The sequence below is a fragment of the Lathamus discolor genome, chromosome 2 (assembly GCF_037157495.1).
Source record: "Lathamus discolor isolate bLatDis1 chromosome 2, bLatDis1.hap1, whole genome shotgun sequence".
Classification (NCBI taxonomy): Eukaryota; Metazoa; Chordata; class Aves; order Psittaciformes; family Psittacidae; genus Lathamus; species Lathamus discolor.
Window position 1 is genome coordinate 140,881,923 of NC_088885.1, and position 22,392 is coordinate 140,904,314.

The 22,392-nt window shown below is 39.2% G+C and overlaps 1 protein-coding gene across 3 annotated transcripts in view; it reads left to right on the top strand.

Annotated features, from left to right (window-relative positions):
- Nucleotides 1-22,392, top strand: part of ZFPM2 (zinc finger protein, FOG family member 2) — a 317,161-nt gene that overhangs the window by 194,393 nt on the left and 100,376 nt on the right. For all 3 annotated transcript variants that reach the window (XM_065668790.1, XM_065668789.1, XM_065668791.1), the window contains one exon: nucleotides 10,698-10,809. In XM_065668790.1, the coding sequence (XP_065524862.1) occupies nucleotides 10,698-10,809 (112 nt within the window). The remainder of the gene's footprint in view (nucleotides 1-10,697; nucleotides 10,810-22,392) is intronic.

The window sequence follows — 22,392 nt, forward strand, 5'->3', positions numbered from 1 at the left end:
ACCCCTAAAATACTGCATAGTTATCTGTTAATTTCTACTGAACTAATTTTTTTGTGAAGCCTATTTTAATATTTGGGTTTTTTTTTTCACTGATCATATTTGGGAAGGGGGTTTCAGTGGAATATAAACATTTAAATTTTTTACATGAAAACACTGTGTGTCTTTTTCTGAAAGTTTAACTAAGTTTAAAGGAAATTTTACAACATTCTATCTTTGATATGCTAGCAAAAATAAATTATACTGTCAATAGAGAATAACAAAAAATTCCAGTTATTTGCAAACTTCTCCATCAGTATTATATATATGTAAAGTTAATTCCTCTCCTCGTTATTTGTAGACTAAAATCAGTAAACTGTACTTTGTAAAAAAAAGTACACTAAAAAGTACACTAAAATCACTAGTGAAACCATGTTCCGGTTTATTTTTACATGAGCAGTCAAGAATCATGCATAATGCAACAGCGTACCAACCAGCAATACACAGGAAATAATTTAACTTGTTTTTTACGGACACAAGAGCTGATTTTAAAGCCATCTTAAGAAGATTGTCCTTGATTTTACATTATCCTGGGTGGGTGTTTCAGTTTCTTCCGTTTACTCACTGGGTGAAAAATATCCTAGTGTCTGCTTAATAGTGATGGAATTTTCTACACGAAGCTGTAAGGAGGAATTAGGTTTTACCCAATAATTATATATTAAATCAGTGTTAAAATACAGTTGTAATCAAATCCTTTCAGATACCAAAGCCACATATTTGATACAGTACGTTGGAAGGTCAGAATACTTAGCTGAGTATACACCCCTTGAGACTCAACAGATGTACAGATACGTGGCCTAATCCTAAAAATGCATTCATAAGTCTGGAAGAGCAGAATTGAGCCTTAATTCTCTAAAAAACTGCCACAATGTTGTGTGGTCCTTTCATCCAAATTAGAATGATTCATTACGTCTAGTCCATTAGCACCATCAGGGATAGGTGTGGGCCGTAAAATCTGCATTAGGATTTCTAAATATGTCAAGGATAATCTTAAAATGAGATAAACTAGGATGTTTTAACTGAACTAAAAATAATTAATCAAAGTCATATGTGTAGACTTGTGGTTGTTGAATCATACATTAAACTTCTACCTCAAATGATTACGCTGTCTTAACAAATATAAAACTTGGGCAGAGGACTGTATATTGGATTTATACTGTCACTTGAAAGTACCAAGTTTCCTATTAGTAAAAATATATATAAAAATATGCAGTAAAAACATGCATAAAAATCTTTGAAAATTGTGAAGAAAAGCCCAGAAGATTTTTAATTTTTTTTATACACCAAGTCTATTTCAAATAGGTAGGAATTTATATATATATATTATGTGTGCATTCAGTGTGTGTACCACTGAAGTTCAGGTATTGTTTCACGCATCATCAAGAGAATTACACTATAGTGCCTACATCTCTGACTACAATACCTTTGTATTAAATACATGTTTCATAAATCTCAAAATATTAGTTGGAAATATAATCCTAATAGAGCTGCACTGGATTATACAGTTAAAATATTGGACAAGCTTATACAGAGAACATTTTATTTTCTACTTTTTTGGTTGAGGGAAAAAAAGGTTGAAATTGAACAATACTGTCTTTTACTACTGCTAAAGCATAATTTTTTTTTCTTATTCTCCTTTCATCTACCTTTCTAAAGTAATATACACAACATGTGTTTGTGGTTCCAGACAAAGTAATAATAATATATAATAAGCAGAACCTATAACTACTAACTAATCTGTAGTTCTGTGCAGTGGACTTTTATAGAAAGCTTTATGCATATCCTGTTTTCTTTTTATATTTCTGATGAATTCCTTAGATAAAAATAAATACATATAAAACATGAAATTTGTACTCCTGGAAACGATGGCTTAAGTCATCCATTACAGGGTAAGAAAAGTACAACTGAGAAAAAAATCCAAAATTATTGCAAACCAGAACTTACACATTACCATGCTGTAACTAAGCTGTGGGTACAGCAGTCATTGTAAATAGCTGGACAGTGGGACCAGGCAGCATTTATCCATATGGAATATAAATGCTTTCATGTCTTCTAGAAAAACTTTTATATTCCCTTGATCATTTGGAATATCTCGTCACATTAAGTACCCCAGGCCCAAGTGATCTTTCACAAAGTAAGAGAGCAAGTGTCAGACAATTAACAGGTCTTGATGTTTAATCTCAGAGTTTAGTCCCTCAACCCATGCAGTGCAAACTCCATGTGTGCAGAATTGCAGCTGTCACACTGAGCAGAGTATTAATCTCTCTAACATTAAAAATGTTTATCAAAATGAAACAACATACATTCAAGCAAGTGCATTTGTAAAATATTTACTGGCAAATATCAGCATGGTTTCAGTAGAAAGAGAGACCTAATTCTTAGAGCAGACAGTAATCTACAACAGGAAAGTTAACCCAGTAGGAAGAATGCACTGACAATTCTGTGTGAAAGTGTGTAAGCAGCATTGCATTATATCTTGTCTAAAGATAAGTTATATATAGTGTGATTTCATCAGTACAGGTGCATGTCATCTCTGAAACAGTATTATCCAAAGTATTCAACTTCATGTTAAAGCGGAAAGGTTCAACACCCATTGCAGATACTTGAGCGCTAAGACACAATGACAGTGGGCATGCTACCCATAGGTATCAACATACCACAGCAGAGAAGATCTACATAGTGTTGTCAAGTGTCAGAATATCCTAATCATAGTTATGCTAATCACAGCATTGACTAGGAATGTGGTTTCCTGGTTCTGGTCTTTGTGTAATACAGACATACACATATACATACATATATTCATGTACACGTATACATATGCATACACAGATACTGCTTTCCCAAGGAATGAAACAAACAGGACAGAAAGAAATAAGAGTAATGCAATGAAAAAACTGAGGAGAGCAATGGCAAAATACACTGCTGACCATCCCATGGTCTTGGGGGAAGGGAGGAGTTGTCTAGACGTAGCCAGGTATATACAAAATGGAAAAGGAGAAAGGTGGGCTGACAGGGGAGGAGCAGCTGCAGAATGAAGTCAGGTGAAAAAACTTTATAGAAGGGAAGGGCAGAAGTGTAAAGCTCAATAGCATTGGGTGGTAGTGGTAGGGGAAGTTTACTGGGTTTTCAGAGGTTCAGTTTCCAGCTTTTCCATTCCTGTTTCTACCAATTGGTTGTCACCTTTTCCAGGCCCCATGTCAAGTAGCCAGAAGGAATCACCAGCACTCTCAGCAAGGACCAGGTGCTCCAGAATCTGGATTAATTATTTTAAATCTTCCTAGTTCTGGGGAAGAGTTTGAAGATGGGTTCCAACGGTATCCTGGATTAAATAGAACAAGCTAAAGCTGCTTTCAACAGCTGTTACTTTGTACCTAAATTGCAATGAGATTTGATTTATGTTTATTTTATAGATATGAAAAATATGCATTCTAGCTAGGTAGCATGAAACTATCTCAACATTTAGCATACATTCAATTAGCATTAGGGACATTTGTCAGCAGGCATATTTGATATTAGTAAAAAATTTGGAATCATATTGAAGACATGACAAGTGTTGGAAAATATTAACAGACCTACAGTGTATTTTTTTTTTTTTAAGTGTTTTCTTTGGTCTGCTTTAGTTTTGTGGATATATGGTGAAATGTATGTTCAATTTTGTCACTTGACAAGTGATGATCTCTTGGGGTAAACAGCAGGGTTTCTCAGTTGCAGGAAATCCCAGCTGTCTTTTGGGATTCCATCTGTGTGTACATTTTTTTTCCCCTTTTTTGTATTTGAAACACTTGAAGTCTTTGGTTTGACCACAGCCTCTTCAGATTCTTTTTCTTCTACTATCACCAAAAACCCCAAACTTGCACCCCTGAAGAGATTAGTCTCATAAATGGAATGCCAGTATAAATAGCCAAATGTAATGCATTGTAGACTAGGAATGAGCCAGTTGTTTCACACCCAGCCAGTCCAAAGGTGCTGCACTGCCATGTTACAACTAGCACTACATAACAACAATCCAGAATCCAGAATCCTGGGCAGAAGAGACATGAGGACTTTTTTCCTTCCACCTTATTCAAGATATTGGGAAGTAACACGGACCCCTCTTTCTTTTCACCATCATGGCTCATCACAAGCAAATATTTGTCTATCTTCTTTCTTCCAGTTCATGCCTGGTTTTACATCTGTGCGGGTAAACAGCTCTTGTACTCTCTTCATATAGACATAAGACAGTCATCTGATGGACGATACTTGAACACTTGTCTGAAACACTGGATCCCATAAAGTTGTAAAGCAGTAACTAGAACAGTTACCCAGGCTGTCTGCAGATTTAGGTGAAATTAACTGCATTACCTTTGTATCATTTTTCAAACATTTTTTTTTTGTTTGTTTTTCAAGCACAAGGACTAAGGTTTGCAGATTTTCTCTTGTATTTAGTTTAGGCGTGAAGATCTCACCACTAGCCATAGCAAGGGTTGTGAAAACTGAAATCGTGGTACAATTGTACAATTCCAGAGTAGGTGTTTGTAGGCTGGAGACTGCAGCATCTTTGTGACTATGTTTTATTTGGTGATGCTTGTCATACAGCATGAAACCATGGCACTGAAAACCTCCTGACATCTCCAATCTCATATGAGTGGAGAGGAGTTGCCTCAGCATGTCTAGCAAAGAAAGCCGTGGCACTATGAAGTGCTGCCGCAGGCCTTGACTGGCAGGGTTTCCAGAGAAGTCCTTGAGATAACTTTTCTTCCAAGACTCAATCATCCTTGGAAAAAGATTATAGAGTTTTCAAGGAAGCTACAGAAATTGAGAGGCAATCCAACTGACTGAACACAAATTGACAACAAAATGAGGGTCTGTGTATGTCCAGTGGGCTGTTTGGGTGGGCTTGTCTTAGGGTTTGATATATAATTATTATTTGATATATAATCAGCTATATCATAAAGAAGTACACTGAGGCAGTCAATGTGAGTGTGATGTGATAAAGTGGACTTACCACACTTCTTGTTCAAAAACATCTTAAAAAATTATTAATTAATTAGGGATAGTTTGCGACTTAGAATCATAGCATAATTAGGGTTGGAAAGGTCCTCAAGATCATCTAGTTCCAACCCCCCTGCCATAGGCAGGGACACCTCACACTAAACCATCCCACCCAAGGCTTCATCCAACCTGGCCTTGAACACTGCTAGGGATGGAGCACTCACAACCCTCCTGGGCAACTCTCTGCTATTTCTCACTCCAGAATGACCTCTTAGGTGACCTTCCCAACTGAACTGATTTGATAAGCTCTTTTGCTGTCTTGAGTGTGGTGATCACCAAGGATGGACTTAACCTCTGGAGAGGGGATGTTCTGCAGTTTCTGCATGTCAGAAGATACGTCAACTCTGTGACGATCAAATTGAATTTAAATTGAATTTCAAAGTAGGAACCTCTGTCAGTGTATTAACTGGTGTTTTACTGTCCCAGACTCATATTTGAAGGTACCTGAAAGTTACAGCTTTCCTCCCAGTACAGTCTTGTTTTTAATTGGCTATATAAAGTAACTCTGCACAGTGAGGCATGAGGACTTTCTCCAAGGACACAAAGACATTTTGGTAATCTTCTGTATCTTTCATGGGAACTCAGGGTCTTTGGAAGATTTAGAATAAAAATCCATTTGTGGGAACCAAAATACAGTTAGAATCAGAAACCCTTGAGTATCTTCAGTCTCCATCATGTTTTCTCTGTTTTGGTGAGAGTACTTTAAAGTAGTTTTGACATTATAGAGCCCTGTATTGATGAGAGAGAAGAAAAAAAAAAAAAAAGGTACAGATAGAAATGTAGTGATTTTTCAATGAACAGTGCATCTCCTTAAATAATGTTTTTGTAACACCATTCCTGGGACAGAATGGTCATGTCACACCACCTTACTGAATGTTAGCTCAGTACCTATTTCTTGCTCTGGCACTTGGAACTTCTTGGAAACAGCCAGCAACAATCAGGCATTTGAGAATTTCGTAGGTCTAAACCAACTTGCTCATACCATATTTCTCTTCAACATTGGGTTTTCCTCAGGTTTTTGCCAGGCCACAGACATCATATGTTAGAAATCTTTGAAGGGACGAGCCCATCTAATGTTACTTGTCAGCACTGATTCTTTTTAGCGAGAGTGCAAAACTGTTTCCGCCTGCTGTGATGGCTATTTTTATCTCCATTAACCTCTTGACTAGATATAAACATTTATGGAGGGTTACCTCCCTTGTTTGTCCAGTTGCTTCAAAGGTTAGTGAAAAGTGAATGCCTGCCTGACCTCTTTTATCCTCATTAGCTGATTCTAATTGTTCCCTGAGAGATCAGTTTTGACCCTGTTTGTCCTTGTCAAATTTGTCTAGTTATGGCATGAAGACATTAGCAGAAATTGCATTTTCAGGTAAAAACTACTCAAATGTAGAATACACACTTATCTAGTGTAGAGCAGTGAACAATACTGTGGTTCTGTAATAATGCCCCATTTCCAAAACTGAGGTTACTGCTTTATGGCCTCATCTTGTGGACACCTGTGTTAGCAGATCCCTATGATTGTACTTAGGCAGTTGGCAGAATGTTTTGTAAGCTTCTCAGTAGTTTGTAGCAGTTCTTTTGGAGGAAGAAATAAAATTTTGTTTGGTTTTTGAAGTCTTAATTTTTATGCAGCTTTAATATTGTTGCTCCTGTGTCAAGAAAGCTTTTTTTTGTAAAGGTACCTTTCTTAAGCTAGAGAGATTCCTAAAAGCACTGTTAAAAAGATAAAGTAGCTAACACCTGCCACCACCATTTTGAGAACGACCAACTAAGTACAGTAGATACATCTTATGAATTACAGGATGATTTTCATAGCACACTCAGAGTCAGATCATGAGCATACTTTACTTCAAGTGGAATAGTGTCCTAAAGGTAAAGAGCTGTCAGGAAGAATATGTCACCCCTTCTGTGTCAAGCCAAGAAAGCCCTTTTTCATGTTTCTCAGTGGATCTCGTCTATGATTGTATGGTTGGGGTGAAGGAGCTGGCAGGTCTCAGTTAGGTATCTCAGATAAACAGGTCCCCGGCTTCACAGGTTAACCAGTAACCAGTGCCTTAAATCCCACAGACACTTAGTGCAGATTAAAAAGCACTGGTGTAATACGCTCAAAGCACGATATCCTGCTTTACAAGCGGGTTGCTGTGTTCTGCACCAGCTTCAGCTTTCAAATGGATTTAAAATGTAGCCTCAGGTATAGCGCATTGCAGTAGTCTAATCTTGAGGTGATAAAGGCATGACTGATTTAACCATAGCTTCTTGTTATCTTGGACTGGGGTCTTTTCATTTTAACCATTTTAGGGAAATGGCATTTCCTGAATCAGCAATCTCGCTTCAATTCTTACTATGTAATAAGGCACAACAAGAGCAAGCCTTTGTCAGTGGTGAGCACCTCCTATGAATGTGTGAGCCTCACAGGATGCCAGTCCCCAAGAACTGCTGCGGTGGTCCTGGCTCATCTTGCAGCTCACACAATATGTCTGTGAGGTATTTCAAAGAGAAGCCATTGCCTGTCTCACTCATTGGAGCCGCCAAGCTTCATAAGCAGCCAGGGCCTTGTGAAGTTTTGCTTTCATATTAAAAGAAGTTTATTTACATATCTGTGCAGCTTGGGAGCAGAACTATGGGAGAATGGGAAATTCTTTTTGAGGTGTCAACCAGCTTTTGTGGGCTAGCAGAGCTGTGAGACAAAACACCCTGTTTCTTCTCCAGCCTATCGCTAGTGCCTAGAAACCACTCACAGCTGCTGAACTGATTACAAGTTTTACTGCCAAGCTGACCTGGAAGCTGACTTAGTGATGTCCATGTATTTCTTTAAGTTCAAAAAAAGCCCTGTAAGTGGGGGGCAGCAGGGCAGACTCACATCCTGACTGCTGGTGCTCAGTCTACCTGCTGCTGCTGCTTCATCTCAGAAGGGATGAGGCACCAGCCTCTTGTTGTCTAGAAGAAACAGGCAGTGGCCTGGAACTAAGCCTACCACTTACTAAAGGAAAAATTAATCTCCATGAGGAAGTCAAAGGGTATCTCAGCATCTCATTTCTTCCTCAGCAGTATGTGGTTAAGTATAATCTTTTCCCAGGACATATTATTTATCCTGTCTATGTAGATAACAAACTATTGCCCAGCACAAGATCCTGATGTTATTTGAGGCCTTTTGATACCACCTTAATGCAAATAATACCTTTACAGATGGGAGAGACATGATGGGATGTCAGATGCCTGGGAAGAAGAAAACCAGAAATAGGAATTAGATCCTGTGAAAATTAAGTAGATGATCCCTTCTGCACTAGATTTTTCGTTTTCTTTAATTTTTTTAACTTGGCCTCCAGGTTAAAAAATAAATACTTGTTTGAATGTCTTAATAATTTATGGTATACTTGGAAAAGTCCACTATCTGGATAATATTGCACTGTCTTTTAATCCTACTTGGGATCACCAGCAACTGAGAGCACATATAAGCAAAAAAATATGCTAAAGACTTGGCTGAAAAGGCAGTTGAAGAAATGCAGTATTTGGTAGGAATACATACTTGTCTTCCTCTTCATTGTTGCTGTGAAGTCATGGTTGATAACACTCATGCTAAAGTTTGTATTTATATGGGTATGATTCTCAGCTGTGTGAAGAATCACCACTCTTCCTTGTTTCCATAGCAGCATTTGCAGTGTTTTGGTGTAACTGTCACTGAAGTCCAGACTTTTCTATAATAAATGATAGAGATAATATTTTGATTACCTTTCATCTCATCTCTTGCAGATCTTTTTTCAGTTCATTTATTTACATCATTTTCTGTGCAGTCCATATGTGAACACTTTGCACTGATTTTATACTTGGTAATATCAGGCTTCTTGATAATTTATATATGAACTTAACCAAATTAAAAAAAAAAAGGATATCTATCTTGTCTACTTGCCAATTAGAAATTGGAATTTAAATTCATATTTCAAATGCATTCAGTTGGGTTGACGCTCATAAGACTTCATATAAGCAAACACAATTTCTTCAGCATCCTGTAGAGAAAGCAGTTCTAGGAATTGAGACATTGCATTTCTCTGGTTGCAGTATTTTTACACTATGTAGGTATATTGTTGCTAGCTGTTACAGTTCTTTTTACTGATTTAATTTCTCATTTATATTTGTTTTTTCCAACACTTCTAGAAGATGAATGATGTCATGGACAGCATATAGGAGTGTGACTTATGCATAAACATTATATGAAAAATGCAAAATATAAAATGCAAATTAAGCAAGAAATACTATATTTGCTAAAACAGTTTTAAAGCATAAACAGATCAAAAGCAGAAAATATGAAGAGCTGTGACATTCAATATGTCTTATTTGCTCATCATTATTAAAATATTGATGTATCAAATTATATTAATATGTATTATAAAAGATTAACAATCTTATATCACTAAAATATTTAAAATAGTATCTTCAATAAATATTTTGTGCATCTTTTGGGAATGCAATATGTTCTGTAGTAACTCTTAATATACTTCACTACATTTCTAGATGAGACACAGATAATATATATGGCCAATGCATGTCCAATGTCCCTTTAAATATATGATTTTCTGTATGTCAAAATTTTCAACCAGCTAGAGCCAACAAAAGAATTATTGGTGGAAAATAAAAATAATTAAATTCTCTTAGAAAAGTTTGGAAAGTCTTGGGCAGAATTATATCCCAGAAAAAAAAATAATAATTAAAAATCTGTGGTGACTGTTGTACTTTGTACTCTGTAGTGGTTTTATGCTTGATATAGAGAAAAAGAACTGTGAATTATAGATGTCTTATTGGCATCTCAGTGCCACATACTGACAACCTCAGGATTACCCGCAGGGATTTTGCCATTTGATTAGTAAAGGAGGTAAGTGTTAATAAATTTGAAGCCCCTACCTTATTTCTTCAAATTCCGAATTCTGTAAATACAGAATCTGCAATGTATACGGGAGGTGGTTTTGTTAAACGTGTGTCTCCTTGCCTGCATGCCTTTCATGTGCTGTGGATGTCATGTTTTACTTCTGTGCCTTTGAATTTATTAATATAACTTCTTTTTTAGTCCTTCTGGAGAAAAAGTGGAGTGAATCATTAGCAGTATTATTATTTCAGACATAGTAATATCACACATCATCACTTAGCAAAAGAGGAAAAATTCCCTTTTCCATGCACAACAATTTCCTGTGATAATACAAACGTTACCCAGGACAGATCTTTGAAATGGATACTGATTCTTTAAATTCTTTCCTGTCTGTTTCAGGAAATAGTGAGATCCCATTGATAATGAAGTACAATGTGTCTAAAGTTCACTTCTAAACACTTGGCTCTTTGCTGTGAAAGTCATCTGCATTCCCTTTATAATTCTCAGCCACCAGAGATATGCTTAATCTTGGAGATCTGATCCAATATCATTCAGAAAAATCCTTGGTAATAGTTTCACCATTCAATCAATGAAAGAACGAAAGCTTACTGCATATGTCTTCTTAAAAAAAATCCTGACATAGGGGAATAAGACATTCACTTATGGGTTTGGAGATTTTGTTGTTTGCAAATAAAATTATTATTACTATTATTATTCAAATTCTTAATCAAGGCAAGCAAATGGCATCTGTTTGTTATCATCCTTCCTACAGAAGACAAAGGCTTCAGTCCCTATGGTACTGACTGCTGGCCCCAAGTGGTTGCTGGATGTGACTTGGCAAGGAGTAGAAGACAACAAAAACAACTGCATTGTGTACAGCAAAGGTAAACACAAGCTGATTTTTTTCTCTACTTTCTTGTGTAAGGTACTGAGATAAAAATATACCTGTTGCATAATAGGAAAATTAAGTAATAAAGTCAAACATTTTTCATTCCCATTTTCCTACCCTGTTCTGCTTTTGACTTTTTTTTTTCTTTAAATGGTATGAAAACCACACACAGTGTCTGTAGTGTACTGAATGCTTTATAAACACAGAAGGACATCAGCTGACATAAGGCATACCACCCATTTGTCTCTGAAAGTTAGTACCTCTTGGGGAAGCATCAATAAATCTATACATTTTAAAAAGGTGAATTTGCATTTTATTGGGAATACTGAATAGCATTTCTCCGTGTTACATTACTTTGTAGACTACTAACTGAAATCTGGTTTTGCAAGAACAATGTGAACTTGATTGGACTATGGTAAGACTCCATGGCAGCATGGTAACAGATGATAACTTGAACTGGATTTCAGAGTTGTTACCTCTGACATTCCAGTCTCTGTGTAGTGTCATGATGTGATGATGCTTCACTGGAGTATATTGGCTAGTGGCAGTGCATATTATTTCTGTTTTATGTGAATTGTCAGATTTGCTCAATTCAGTATGAGTTCTTAGGAGACACCCCCCCCACCCCCCCCAGAACATGCTTCATCTGATCTGCCACATCTAACAGCTACTTCAGTTCAAGATACAAAAGCTTTTGTCTTGCATCTTAAACCAACCCAAAGAGCCTTGGGTTGAATCAGTATTGCTGTAGACTATGCACCATGCTGTTCGGTCACTCACTGTGAAAGCTTTGTAAATGATGTTGTGGTATCATTACAGTATGTTAAAAAAAACAAAACAAAACAAAACAAATAAACCAAACCAAAACACCACTTGAATATATGGAATAACTTATTTAGTGTGGCTAGTTTTGGCATTCCCCCTGAAGATTAGGTTGCAAAACTATGATTTGCCTGCCTTGTATTTCAATCACCAATCTCAGCACTTTGTGAATATTTCAGAGCATGCACTGTTCTTGTTCAATTTCTTTTAGGTTTTATTTCCAACCAAACAGACCTACTGAGATCAAAGATTTGTTTGCAGAGGCAACCTAGTGACCATTTCAGCATACAAGCATCCAGGCAAATAAGCACCCATATCAATATATTAACATACAAAACACTAATCATAACATCAAAGACTCCTAAAAACTTACTAGAAACAATTACAACTTGTTCCTATAATCATTGCAATTTATACACTTATAAGAGGATTGCTTTTAAACTGCCACAAGCCTTTGAAAGTTGAAACGCTGAAAACAGGGAATTTGCATGTTAAAAATGAGTTGCACACCAGGGTCTTATAAATTCTTTCTATTATAATTACAGAATGCCAACACATTCATTCTGCAACCTGAAACACCTGCAGTACTAGAGAACTGGGCTTAGATCTAAAAAGGGTTCAGCTGCCTTTCCTTCCCAGCTTGCTGATTGCTGTCCAGGTGGAAGAAGCAGCAAAGTGGTCTGAGTAACACAAGGAAGCTTTTCCCATAAATCCAGAGCTGCAGTTTGCTATTCACAATATTGAATACTCACAGGCAAACTTTTCTGCAACAACTTTTTCATGTAATGGGAAATTACTTTCACTCTAAAATATAGCTTCTGCAGATTCCCATAGGACGTTGTCTTATCAAGTATTTAATTCTTTGTGTAATTATAATAATACTTAGCCCATATTTACCAGTAAGACTTTTCATCTTCAAAGTACTTTACAAACACTAATTCATTAGACAGTTTCAGTACTATCTGTCTGATTAAATCTATTGAAACATGATTTTTTTTTTTTTTCAAATACTAGAAACTTTCTTTACTTTGGTGCAATCTGAATAGCCCACAACATCGGTCTTTTCATTCAAACAGCTGGATTTTATTTCAGTGATGATGGTGGTTATTTTAGTACTTGGTTAATAAGATATTGTGACAGTTGTATAGTGCTGAAGGTGAAATATGTTATCTCTACTGCAGATGAAAATTGTAACTAAAGTGAGGATAAATTTGAGCCCTAATTTATAAATGCATGTTAAACCCCTGCTACTTCACTAAACTAATGTGGGAAGTAAGTTGTAGGTATGCTTTACCTTCATCGCATTCTGTTCATCTTTATGTTGAGTTGGCTACTCTGTCATTCATTAAGCACCTACACTTGCTTGAGCTCTGCTGGGATTTTCGTACTAGGAAGATTAATTGGCTTGGATCACAAAACAATGTCAAATAGAAGATGGCAAAATAAATAAATAGAACAATGCTTCTTCCTTCAATTTGTATCTCATCATACCAGATTGCATTGCCTTGATTTGTGTTAGCTTTCTGTCTCCTATAGTGCCATTACTTCTAATGAAACGGTGTCAGCTGGCATCTAGTTGTAATTTGATGTTATGTTGTAGTTGCATGTGTATAATTTCGTTAGTTTGCTTAGCAGTACATTGTTATTTCTGAAAGCAATTAGCTGAATAAATGTGTGGAATTGTACATGGAGCAAATTCAGTCACCTGGGAGCTGTTTTCTGCACTATACTCGAGATGAGTGGATTAAATTGGCACATTTCTAAGAGAAAAATAAGTTTAAAAATTGGCCGGCAGTACATGGATGGTGCTGGTCGATCAGTTGCTGACTCAGAAGCACATGCCGTATTTCCTTTTAGCTTATTACAGTGATATCTATGAGAGCAGAATTTTCTCCAGATCTGTCAGGAGGGCATAGGAATGTCAGCCTGACTTCCAGGTCACTAGAGGCTGTAGGTGCCGTAATCCCCAAGTGTTGCATACAGAATAGCCACAGGGAGAGGAGTCTGGCATGTTGTTCCTGTTGAAAGTACATCTGAGCTGGTGGCTAACTCCCTGTTTCCCTTAAAACTCCCCATACAATATTTTCACTCAGAAAACAAACACAAAAAGTGTGTATGTGTGTACATATGTGTTTGTATATGATGTGCGTATCTAGGTTTATATTGCTAAGTTATTACAGTGGAATCACAGTTCATCTTCTATATAAATTTTTAGATTATACACCAGTTATTTAAAACCATACATCAGAGTACATTCAGAGTGAATAGCCGTGAAATAACTATTCAGTATTTGAGATTAATTCTATTTAGTCTAGGATCACATATTTCTAGCTATATTTTTTTATAACTACATTTCCCCAATACTAGGACAAATTAGAAAAGCGAAAAACAGTTCATTGCTATCCCTTTTTACAAGCTCTGATACAAGCTGGCTACTCATGGCATGTGCCATTATCCTATTCTGTTGTTTTGAAAGGAGACTTTTACAGCTGTAATTACATTTAAAAAACGTGGGGTTTTTTTTGTTTTAATATTTATGTCAAACTTCTCTGATGTTTCAAAAATATTCTATTCAGTAACTGAAGAGATGGCCTAGAAACTGTAACTGAAATTTTCAAGACAGATTTTGGGAATTTGTAGCTTAATTAGAATCATAAATATGTTCTTTCAGGAAAAAAAAAAACAAAAACAAAAACCAAAAACAACCAAAAAACCCCAAAAAACAACAAACCTACAGAGTTTCAGTAATTCAAGCAGGATGTACTGGTAGGAAGTATTAATACATGCACTGTATGTTCATTGCAATGTAGTGTGCTTGAGAAGCATTCTGGCCTGCCTGAGGTGTGCACCAGACCTCGGGAATCTCTGAGACCAGAGGTGGGAGTCCCCCCACAGTCTAGGAGAGGGCTGGGTATTAACTGCAAATCTTCCACTGGGACTTTAAGGGATTTTAAAAAATGAATTACAACTGATTAGAATAGAAACAGTGTGAAAAATACAGTTGCACAGACTGAAAACCATGCTTACGTAACAGACATTTTTCCTCATATTTAAGCCATTTATGTGAAATGTATGGATACCATATGTTTAGTGGCATTGTTAAAACAGGGTGTCTGTACAAATATTTAGCTGTGGGAATTATAAAATCATAAGGCGATTAAGTTAGCTAGTTGTGAAATTCCAATATTGCTTTTTAAATGACTTCAGGATATAGGAGGTGCTAAGGTTATTATCTGTTATCAGGAATACAGCGGAATTGTACGACTGGATAATAACTAAACAACTGACACAATGTAAAATTACATTATCAGTGTGTTAAAACAAAATTGCGCCCTAAAGGAGTCTACATGCCAGCTCAGAGCTGCAGTGTAATTATGCTTAACTCTGATAATTAAAATACAACGGAGATCAACAGAATCATTTTCATTAAGAAAATTATTAATGATGGTGGTATAACAGTAATTGATTGCAGAGCACCACAGGATAACTCTGTGCAGGAAAACCAACATGTTTAACGTGTGTCTGGGCTGGTTAGGTTGCCTTGCGTACCACTGAGCACACTGCCCAGCCAGGTTGAAGTTGTGGGGCACGTCTTCTCCAAACCCTGGATCAGAAAACGGCTGCTTTGCAGGCTGCCCTTTGGAGGGAGAGAGCTGAGTACTGATGGATGAGGAGGCAGGACAGGGTGGGGTTCGGCTGCCTAAAAGGAGCTGGCCACAGGCAGCCACTCACATGCTCCTCAAGCCGTCTGTCATCTCATTTTGCATGAGGTGGTGTTTGGTTTTGCATTTCCATTAATGATTTACTGATGTTATTTCCTCTTCTGCCTGGCCGCACTGAGTTTATGCCCTTCGTTATTTCTGAGAGGATGCAGGAGGATTAAAAAACAGCCCTCGCCCAAGCACGGTTCCATAGGCACTGCGTGACATCTTCGTAAGTGATTCTACAGGATCGTCCTGTTAATTGTCCCAGTGGTGTGGACACATGATATCGAGTGCCATAAAAAGCCTCTATCCCTCCGTAAGTGAAATCACAGTCAGTGCCCACTGAGCGACTATAACAAAATCCTGGCTAGGGAGGATGTTGCCTAAGGGTAAGATCTGAGAATTGTAATTTTCTTTTGGTGAACATAAAACTGGGGAGGGGGGAGGGAAGGGAGGATTTGCAGAGTGCTTCTTCTCACAGCTAAGGGATGGGTGCATGCTCAAACAGATGCTGCTTTTGAAAGCTGCCCAAAAAAGTCAATTTTCCAATCACAGTAGAGAGCAAGCCTGATAGGGTGGATTTAGGATGATGATACTAGTTAAAATGACAGCTGCCCAACTGAAACTGTGTCATGTAGCTGATTTATAATTAGAAACTCGAGGAGAGGCAGCGCACAGGAGAAGGCAGAGCACAAGTCAGGACTGGAAGCAGAGGGCAGTGCTCAGCTCTCCCAGGCTTCCCCTGGCTGCACGGCCCAGTAAATACAGAACTGTTTACTTACTTCAGTGGTACTGGGAGCATGAGTTATTCAGCTGATGCATGTGCCATGCGTTGAAGATACAAATGCTGGAAAAAGTTTACATGAAATTACTAGTATGATCTAAGGGCAATTTTTAATCAATTTTGCTAGTTTAAAGTGAACAGTCTATTATTTAACATACAGGAAAAGACAGTTGTCACAACAACAGGGTTCTTAATTTTTTCTTTAGGAATAGAGGATTACTTTTCTTAATTGTTATGAGATCCTTGATGCCATGTTTTCCTCAGCAAATGAGTTTTCAGCTGGCAAATGCTTCTTTTTCCTGCAACTTCAGACAATGTAATGGTACATTGTGCCACAGACATAGAGCATCAGAGACCCTGATGAGACACAGGTCAGACATCATAAGGACTTTAAACACTGCTGCATTAGAATATGAGTATATTTTGGTTTGGGTCAGAGAACAAGTTGTTTAATAGGCCAAAGGTTAGCTCACAGCATATATTTTAGATTGCAAGGGGCTTCATTCCACATGCCATTAAAAGCAAATTGAGTGAATTTACTCAGTCTGTTCCATGTGGACAATCAGAAAACTGCAGTATCTGCTGTACTTCTGCATACCTCTGTTAGCCAAACAATGTGCTGAAGCCTTTGGTGGTGCTAAAGGGTTTTGTTCTTGCTTTGTATCCACTGACAAAAAATCTGAGCTTGTTTTACATTTTGTTTTCCACAACACTGGAACAATTGCAGAATATTTCTCAAGAGAAGTATGATTGGGTATAATGCTTACATAAAAATATCTCTACAAGGGCACTATACCTTCATGGTCATTGGAAGTGTCATGGATAGAGGCATAAAGACATGACTGGAAAGCAGGTAGATGGCATGATTCTTGTTTGGTTTTGCAGGGATGTTGAGAAGAGATGCCTAATGACACTGTGGCACATGAAGCTATCGCATATCAGTCCTTCTGCTTTCCTTACTGGATCCAGAAGGAGAAAATACTTTGTCCCCATGACTAGTGATACTTATTGCTGGCTGGTGGCAGACATGATATTGTGGACTTAACTAGGAAACAGTTCAGTTCTGGAGAAGTCAGAAAGCAGGACTGTACTTCTTCCTTATTTTTATTTTTCACCTATGCAAATAGATCCAATGGGGAATTATCTGCTTTAGGGAATTTACAGGTGAGGGCCTTGTACATGGTCTAAAAGAAACAGGTTATTTCATGCATCCTTGTACAATTAGTATACTATGGATATAATAGCATACAAGGAATTCTTACATGCCCTCCTAAGTTCTAAGCGTGCAGATAATAAAGGAAAGATGACAAGAAAACAGAATCATAGAATACTTAGTACTGGATAGGACCTTAAGATCATCTAGTTCCAACCCCCTGCCATGGGCAGGGACACCTCACACTAAACCATCCCACCCAAGGCTTTGTCCAGCCTGGCCTTGAACACTGCCAAGGATGGAGCATTCACAACCTCCCTGGGCAACCCCTTCCAGTGCCTCACCACCCTAACAGGAAAGAACTTCTTCCTTATATCCAATCTAAACTTCCCCTGTTTAAGTTTTAACCTGTTACCCCTTGTCCTGTCAGTACAGTCCCTAATGAAGGGTCCCTCCCCAGCATCCCTATAGGCCCCCTTTAAATACTGGAAGGCTGCTATGAGGTCTCCACGCAGCCTTCTCTTCTCCAGGCTGAACAGCCCCAACTTTCTCAGCCTGTGTTCACAAAGGAGGTGCTCCAGTCCCCTGATCACCCTCGTGGCCCTCCTCTGGATTTGTTCCAACAGTTCCATGTCCTTTTTATGTTGAGGACACCAGAACTGCACACAATACTCCAGGTGAGGTCTCACGAGAGCAGAGTAGAGGGGCAGGATCACCTCCTTCGACCTGCTGGTCACGCTCCTTTTGATGCAGCCCAGGATACGGTTGGCTTTCTGGGCTGCGAGCGCACACTGCAGCCGGCTCATGTTCATTTTCTCATCGACCAGCATCCCAAAGTTCTCCACAGGGCTGCTCTGAATCTCTTCTCTGCCCAGCCTGTAGCTGTGCCTGGGATTGCTCCGGCCTAGGTGCAGGACCATGCACTTGTCATGGTGGAACTTCATGAGGCTGGCATCAGCCCACCTCACAAGCGTGTCGAGGTCCCTCTGGATGGCATCCCTTCCCTGCAGCTTATCAACCGAACCACACAGCTTGGTGTCATTTACAAACTTGCTGATGGCGCACTCTATCCCACTGTCCATGTCACCAACAAAGATGTTGAACAAGATTGGTCCCAACACCGATCCCTGAGGGACACCACTCATTAGTGGTCTCCAGCCAGACATTGAGCCATTGACCACAGCTCTTTGCGTGTGGCCATCCAGCCAGTTCTTTATCCACCGAGTGGTCCATCCATCAGATGTTGTTATTCATGTGCCTTAGCATGCCTTCCAGGAGAATGTGCTCCAAGATTTTGCCAGGCACAGAGGTGAGACTGACTGGTCTGTAATTCCCTGGGTCTTCCATTTTCCCCTTCTTGAAAATGGGGGTTATATTTCCCTTTTTCCAGTCATCGGGAACTTCACCTGACTGCCATGATTTTTCAAATACGATGGCCAGTGGCTTAGCAACTTCATTTGCCAGCTCCTTCAGGACATGCGGATGGATTTCATCTGGTCCCATGGACTTGTGCACGTTCAAGTTCTTAAGATGGTCTCGAACCAGATCCTCTTCTAGAGTGGGCCCAAGGTCTTCATTCTCACAGTTCCTGCGTCTGCCTTCCAAGACTTGGGTGGTGCGGTCGGAGCCTTTGCCAGGGAAGACCGAGGCAAAGAAGTCATTCAGAACCTCAGCCTTCTCCAAATCCTGTGTAGCCAGTTCTCCTGAGAGTTTCCTCAGGGTGCCTAAGTTATTCCTAGTCTGTTTTTTATTTCCTACGTACCTGTAGAATCCCTTCCTGTTATCCTTAATATCCATAGCCAAGTTTAATTCTAACCGGGCCTAACCTGGTCCCTAGCTTCCCAGGCAACAGCCCTGTACTATTTCCAGGCCGCCTGTCCTTGCTTCCACTTTTTATAAGCCTCTTTTTTCCTTTGAATTTTCCTCAGCAGCTCCTTATCCGTCCAAGGAGGTCTCCTGGCCCTCCTGCTGCACTTCCTCCTAGTTGGGATGCAGCACTCCTGAGCTTGTAGCAGGTGATCCTTGAATGTCAACCAAGAGTCTTGGGCCCCCCTCCCCTCCAGGGCTATATCCCATGGAACCTTACTAAGCAGGCTCCTGAAGAGGCCAAAGTCTGCTCTTTTGAAGTCCAGGGCAGTGAGCTTGCTGCACGCTCTTCTCACTGTCCTGAGGATCTCAAACTCGACCATCTCGTGATTGCTGCATCCAAGGCTGCCCTGGAGCGTCACATTTTCAGTGAGCCCTTCCCTGTTGGTGAGCACAAGGTCAAGCATGGCACCTCTCCTTGTTGGCTCCCCTGTTACTTGCAGAAGGAAGTTGTCTGCCACAGAATCGAGGAACCTCCTGGATTGCTTGTGCTGGGCCGTATCATCCCTCCAGCAGATGTCAGGGTGGTTGAAGTCCCCCATGAGAACAAGGGCCTTTGAGCGTGAGGCTTTTCCTATCTGTCTGTAGAGTGTTTCATCCACAGGTTCTCCTTGATCAGGCAGCCTGTAGCAGATCCCCACAGTAATGTCTCCCATCGCTGTTCTCCCTTTAACCCTGACTCACAAACTCTCTGTTGACTGCTCACCTGTCCCCAGACAGAGTTCCATACTCTCCAGCCTATCCCTAACATAAAGGGCAACCCCTCCCCGCCTGCCAGGCCTGTCTTTTCTAAAGAGCTTGTAACCTTCCATTCCAACACTCCAGTCATAGGAGCCATCCCAGGATGTTTCTGTGATTCCTATTATATCATACCCCTGTAGACATGCACACATCTCTAATTCCTCTTGTTTGTTCCCCATGCTACGGGTGTTTGTATAGAGACATCTGAACCGAGCTCTAGATGAAGCCGGCTCGTTGGCTGAGGCGGCTGAAATATATCTACATTGCCCCGAGCATTGTATTTCCACTTTCAGTATGAAAATGATTTGTTCATTATTAGTGCATTTCATTTGCATAGCAGCCAAGTGATATTTTAAGTTGGTCTCACATGTGCACTGGTTTGTTTTGTTGTTCTTTTTTCTTGTATTCTTGTCACTTACTGTGTAGTTTATTTCATAGTTTTAAACTGGAATTCTTTTTCATTTGAGGAGGCAAGGAAATAGGCTGGACACTGACATGATTTGCACAGAATTACGTATTTTGGGCTGAAGCTACAGAATGCTGTAAAGTGAGTTTATTACTCACCTATGAGATCTTGTTGAGGATGGAAAAGAAGCCCAGTCTGTACTTCACAGTGGGACCATGTGAAAAGAAATACTACTTCAACCATTCAGTCCACTGGCAAAAAAAAATGCAAACATCATGCAGAGATTTTTTTTTTTTTCAAAGTATGTATTTGTCCCTCATTTTTCTAAGTCAGTTACAGTAGAATCAGTCATCTAGAAAGCATTTTAAGAAATATGTTGTCATTATTTTCAGGATATGACATAGATGCTAAATGCACTTTATTCTCTGTTTCATTCAATTATTTTTTTTCCATCCATTATGTTAAATAAATACTGAGGACTGCAATAAACCTTATGACCCCTGTTGCTAATGGGAGTGTTACCTCTCATCTTCCCTGCAAAGCAAGAGGGAAGAAAAAAGCCCCCAAATTTGCTGAGCCACACATTTCAAGTTGTCGAAAACCCCATCCACAAGAAAACAGAAGAAAATATATATGCACTCTGTCCTGTCAAAAGGCTTTCACCTTATCTTGAGAGACTGTCAGGGCAGGAACATCATGGAATGGACAGGAGTCTATTAAATTAATAAGCTGCTGGATGGTGTCTGGAGAGTTATGATGCTCCATAAATCCAGTTTGATCATGGTGGACAAGGTTTAAATCTGCAGCCTTCTAATACACATCCAGGTCCTGGATTGGATTTGAAGTTTTGTGCTGGAGACACAGAGATAGTCCTGTAGCCTGTGAATTAAGATTTATCATTTTTTCATACTGTTGGGTTGGGGTTTTTTTCCTACACTTCTTGACAAAAATGAAAACACCTTAGGGATCCTGGCAAATGTTACTGCTTGAAATGAAAGAGCTGTTGTCAAGGTGAAACCATGACCTAGAAGCCTAAAATCAGACCTTGGTTGTTCTTTTCCGGCAGCTCCAAGGTGCTGACTATAAAATGTCTATCTGGGAAGAAACAGGGCTGGATTCATCTGCAGGATGTTTTATGGTGATTCCTGTCAAATATTGCTATTTTGTGTGATTTGTGATACAAGACAAACCAAAGGTGTGCCATATAAAAGCAAAAGTTAAAAAAATGTAGAAATGCATTATTCCCCCATTCAGGGTGATTCAGTGTATAACTGACAGCGTAGTCTGAGATTTCAATGTCCTTTACTTCTAAAGGGATTAAGCTGATGGTAATAATTCAGGAAAGATTTTTTCATAGCATTCAAGGTGCCAAGCTCACAGGAAGACCTGTGTGATGTGCAGTCATGATGTCCAAGTGGACTGCCTGAAATGCAAAATTGTGTCATATGTGTTTTGTCTCTAGCTGCTTACAAGCAATGCTATTATTGTGGCACAATGGGTGGGATTCAGGTGTCCCTTGGCCACTTAATTGACCTGCAGGCCTCTCATTTATTATTAGGTCCCTAAGCTCCTATTCTTGTTACTCTGGAGACCCCAGCAGATGATTGTTTTATGCTCAGGAAAAATAGATTTAGAGCTGAAAGCAATTGAAAAAGTTCTTCTGGTGTGTAGGTTTCCTTAAACAGAAATTTGGATCAAGATGCAACCCTCAGTAACATCTGTACATACATCTTCCTCCACTGTCTTCCAGGCAAAATTACTTAAGACCTGTAGCCAGAGATGATCATGTGCGACTGAATCCTGACCTCTCTATTGATCCTGGGGATCAGTCTGCATACTCAGTGATCCAAAGATCAGTGTCAGCATTTGTTTCCTCCCCTGGCATTTCAGAACTGCTACTTACTGTAGACAGAGGCCACAAGGAGCAGGACTTCACAGCAAGGCACTGTGGTGCTGAGGCCAGCACTGCACACCACTTAAATTTTTCCTAGTTCATTGGCAATTGTGCTGTGGTATATGGGACAGCTCATAGAATCATAGACTCATAGAATCAACTATGTTGTAGAAGACTGTTAAGACCGAGTCCAGCAATTATCTCAGGG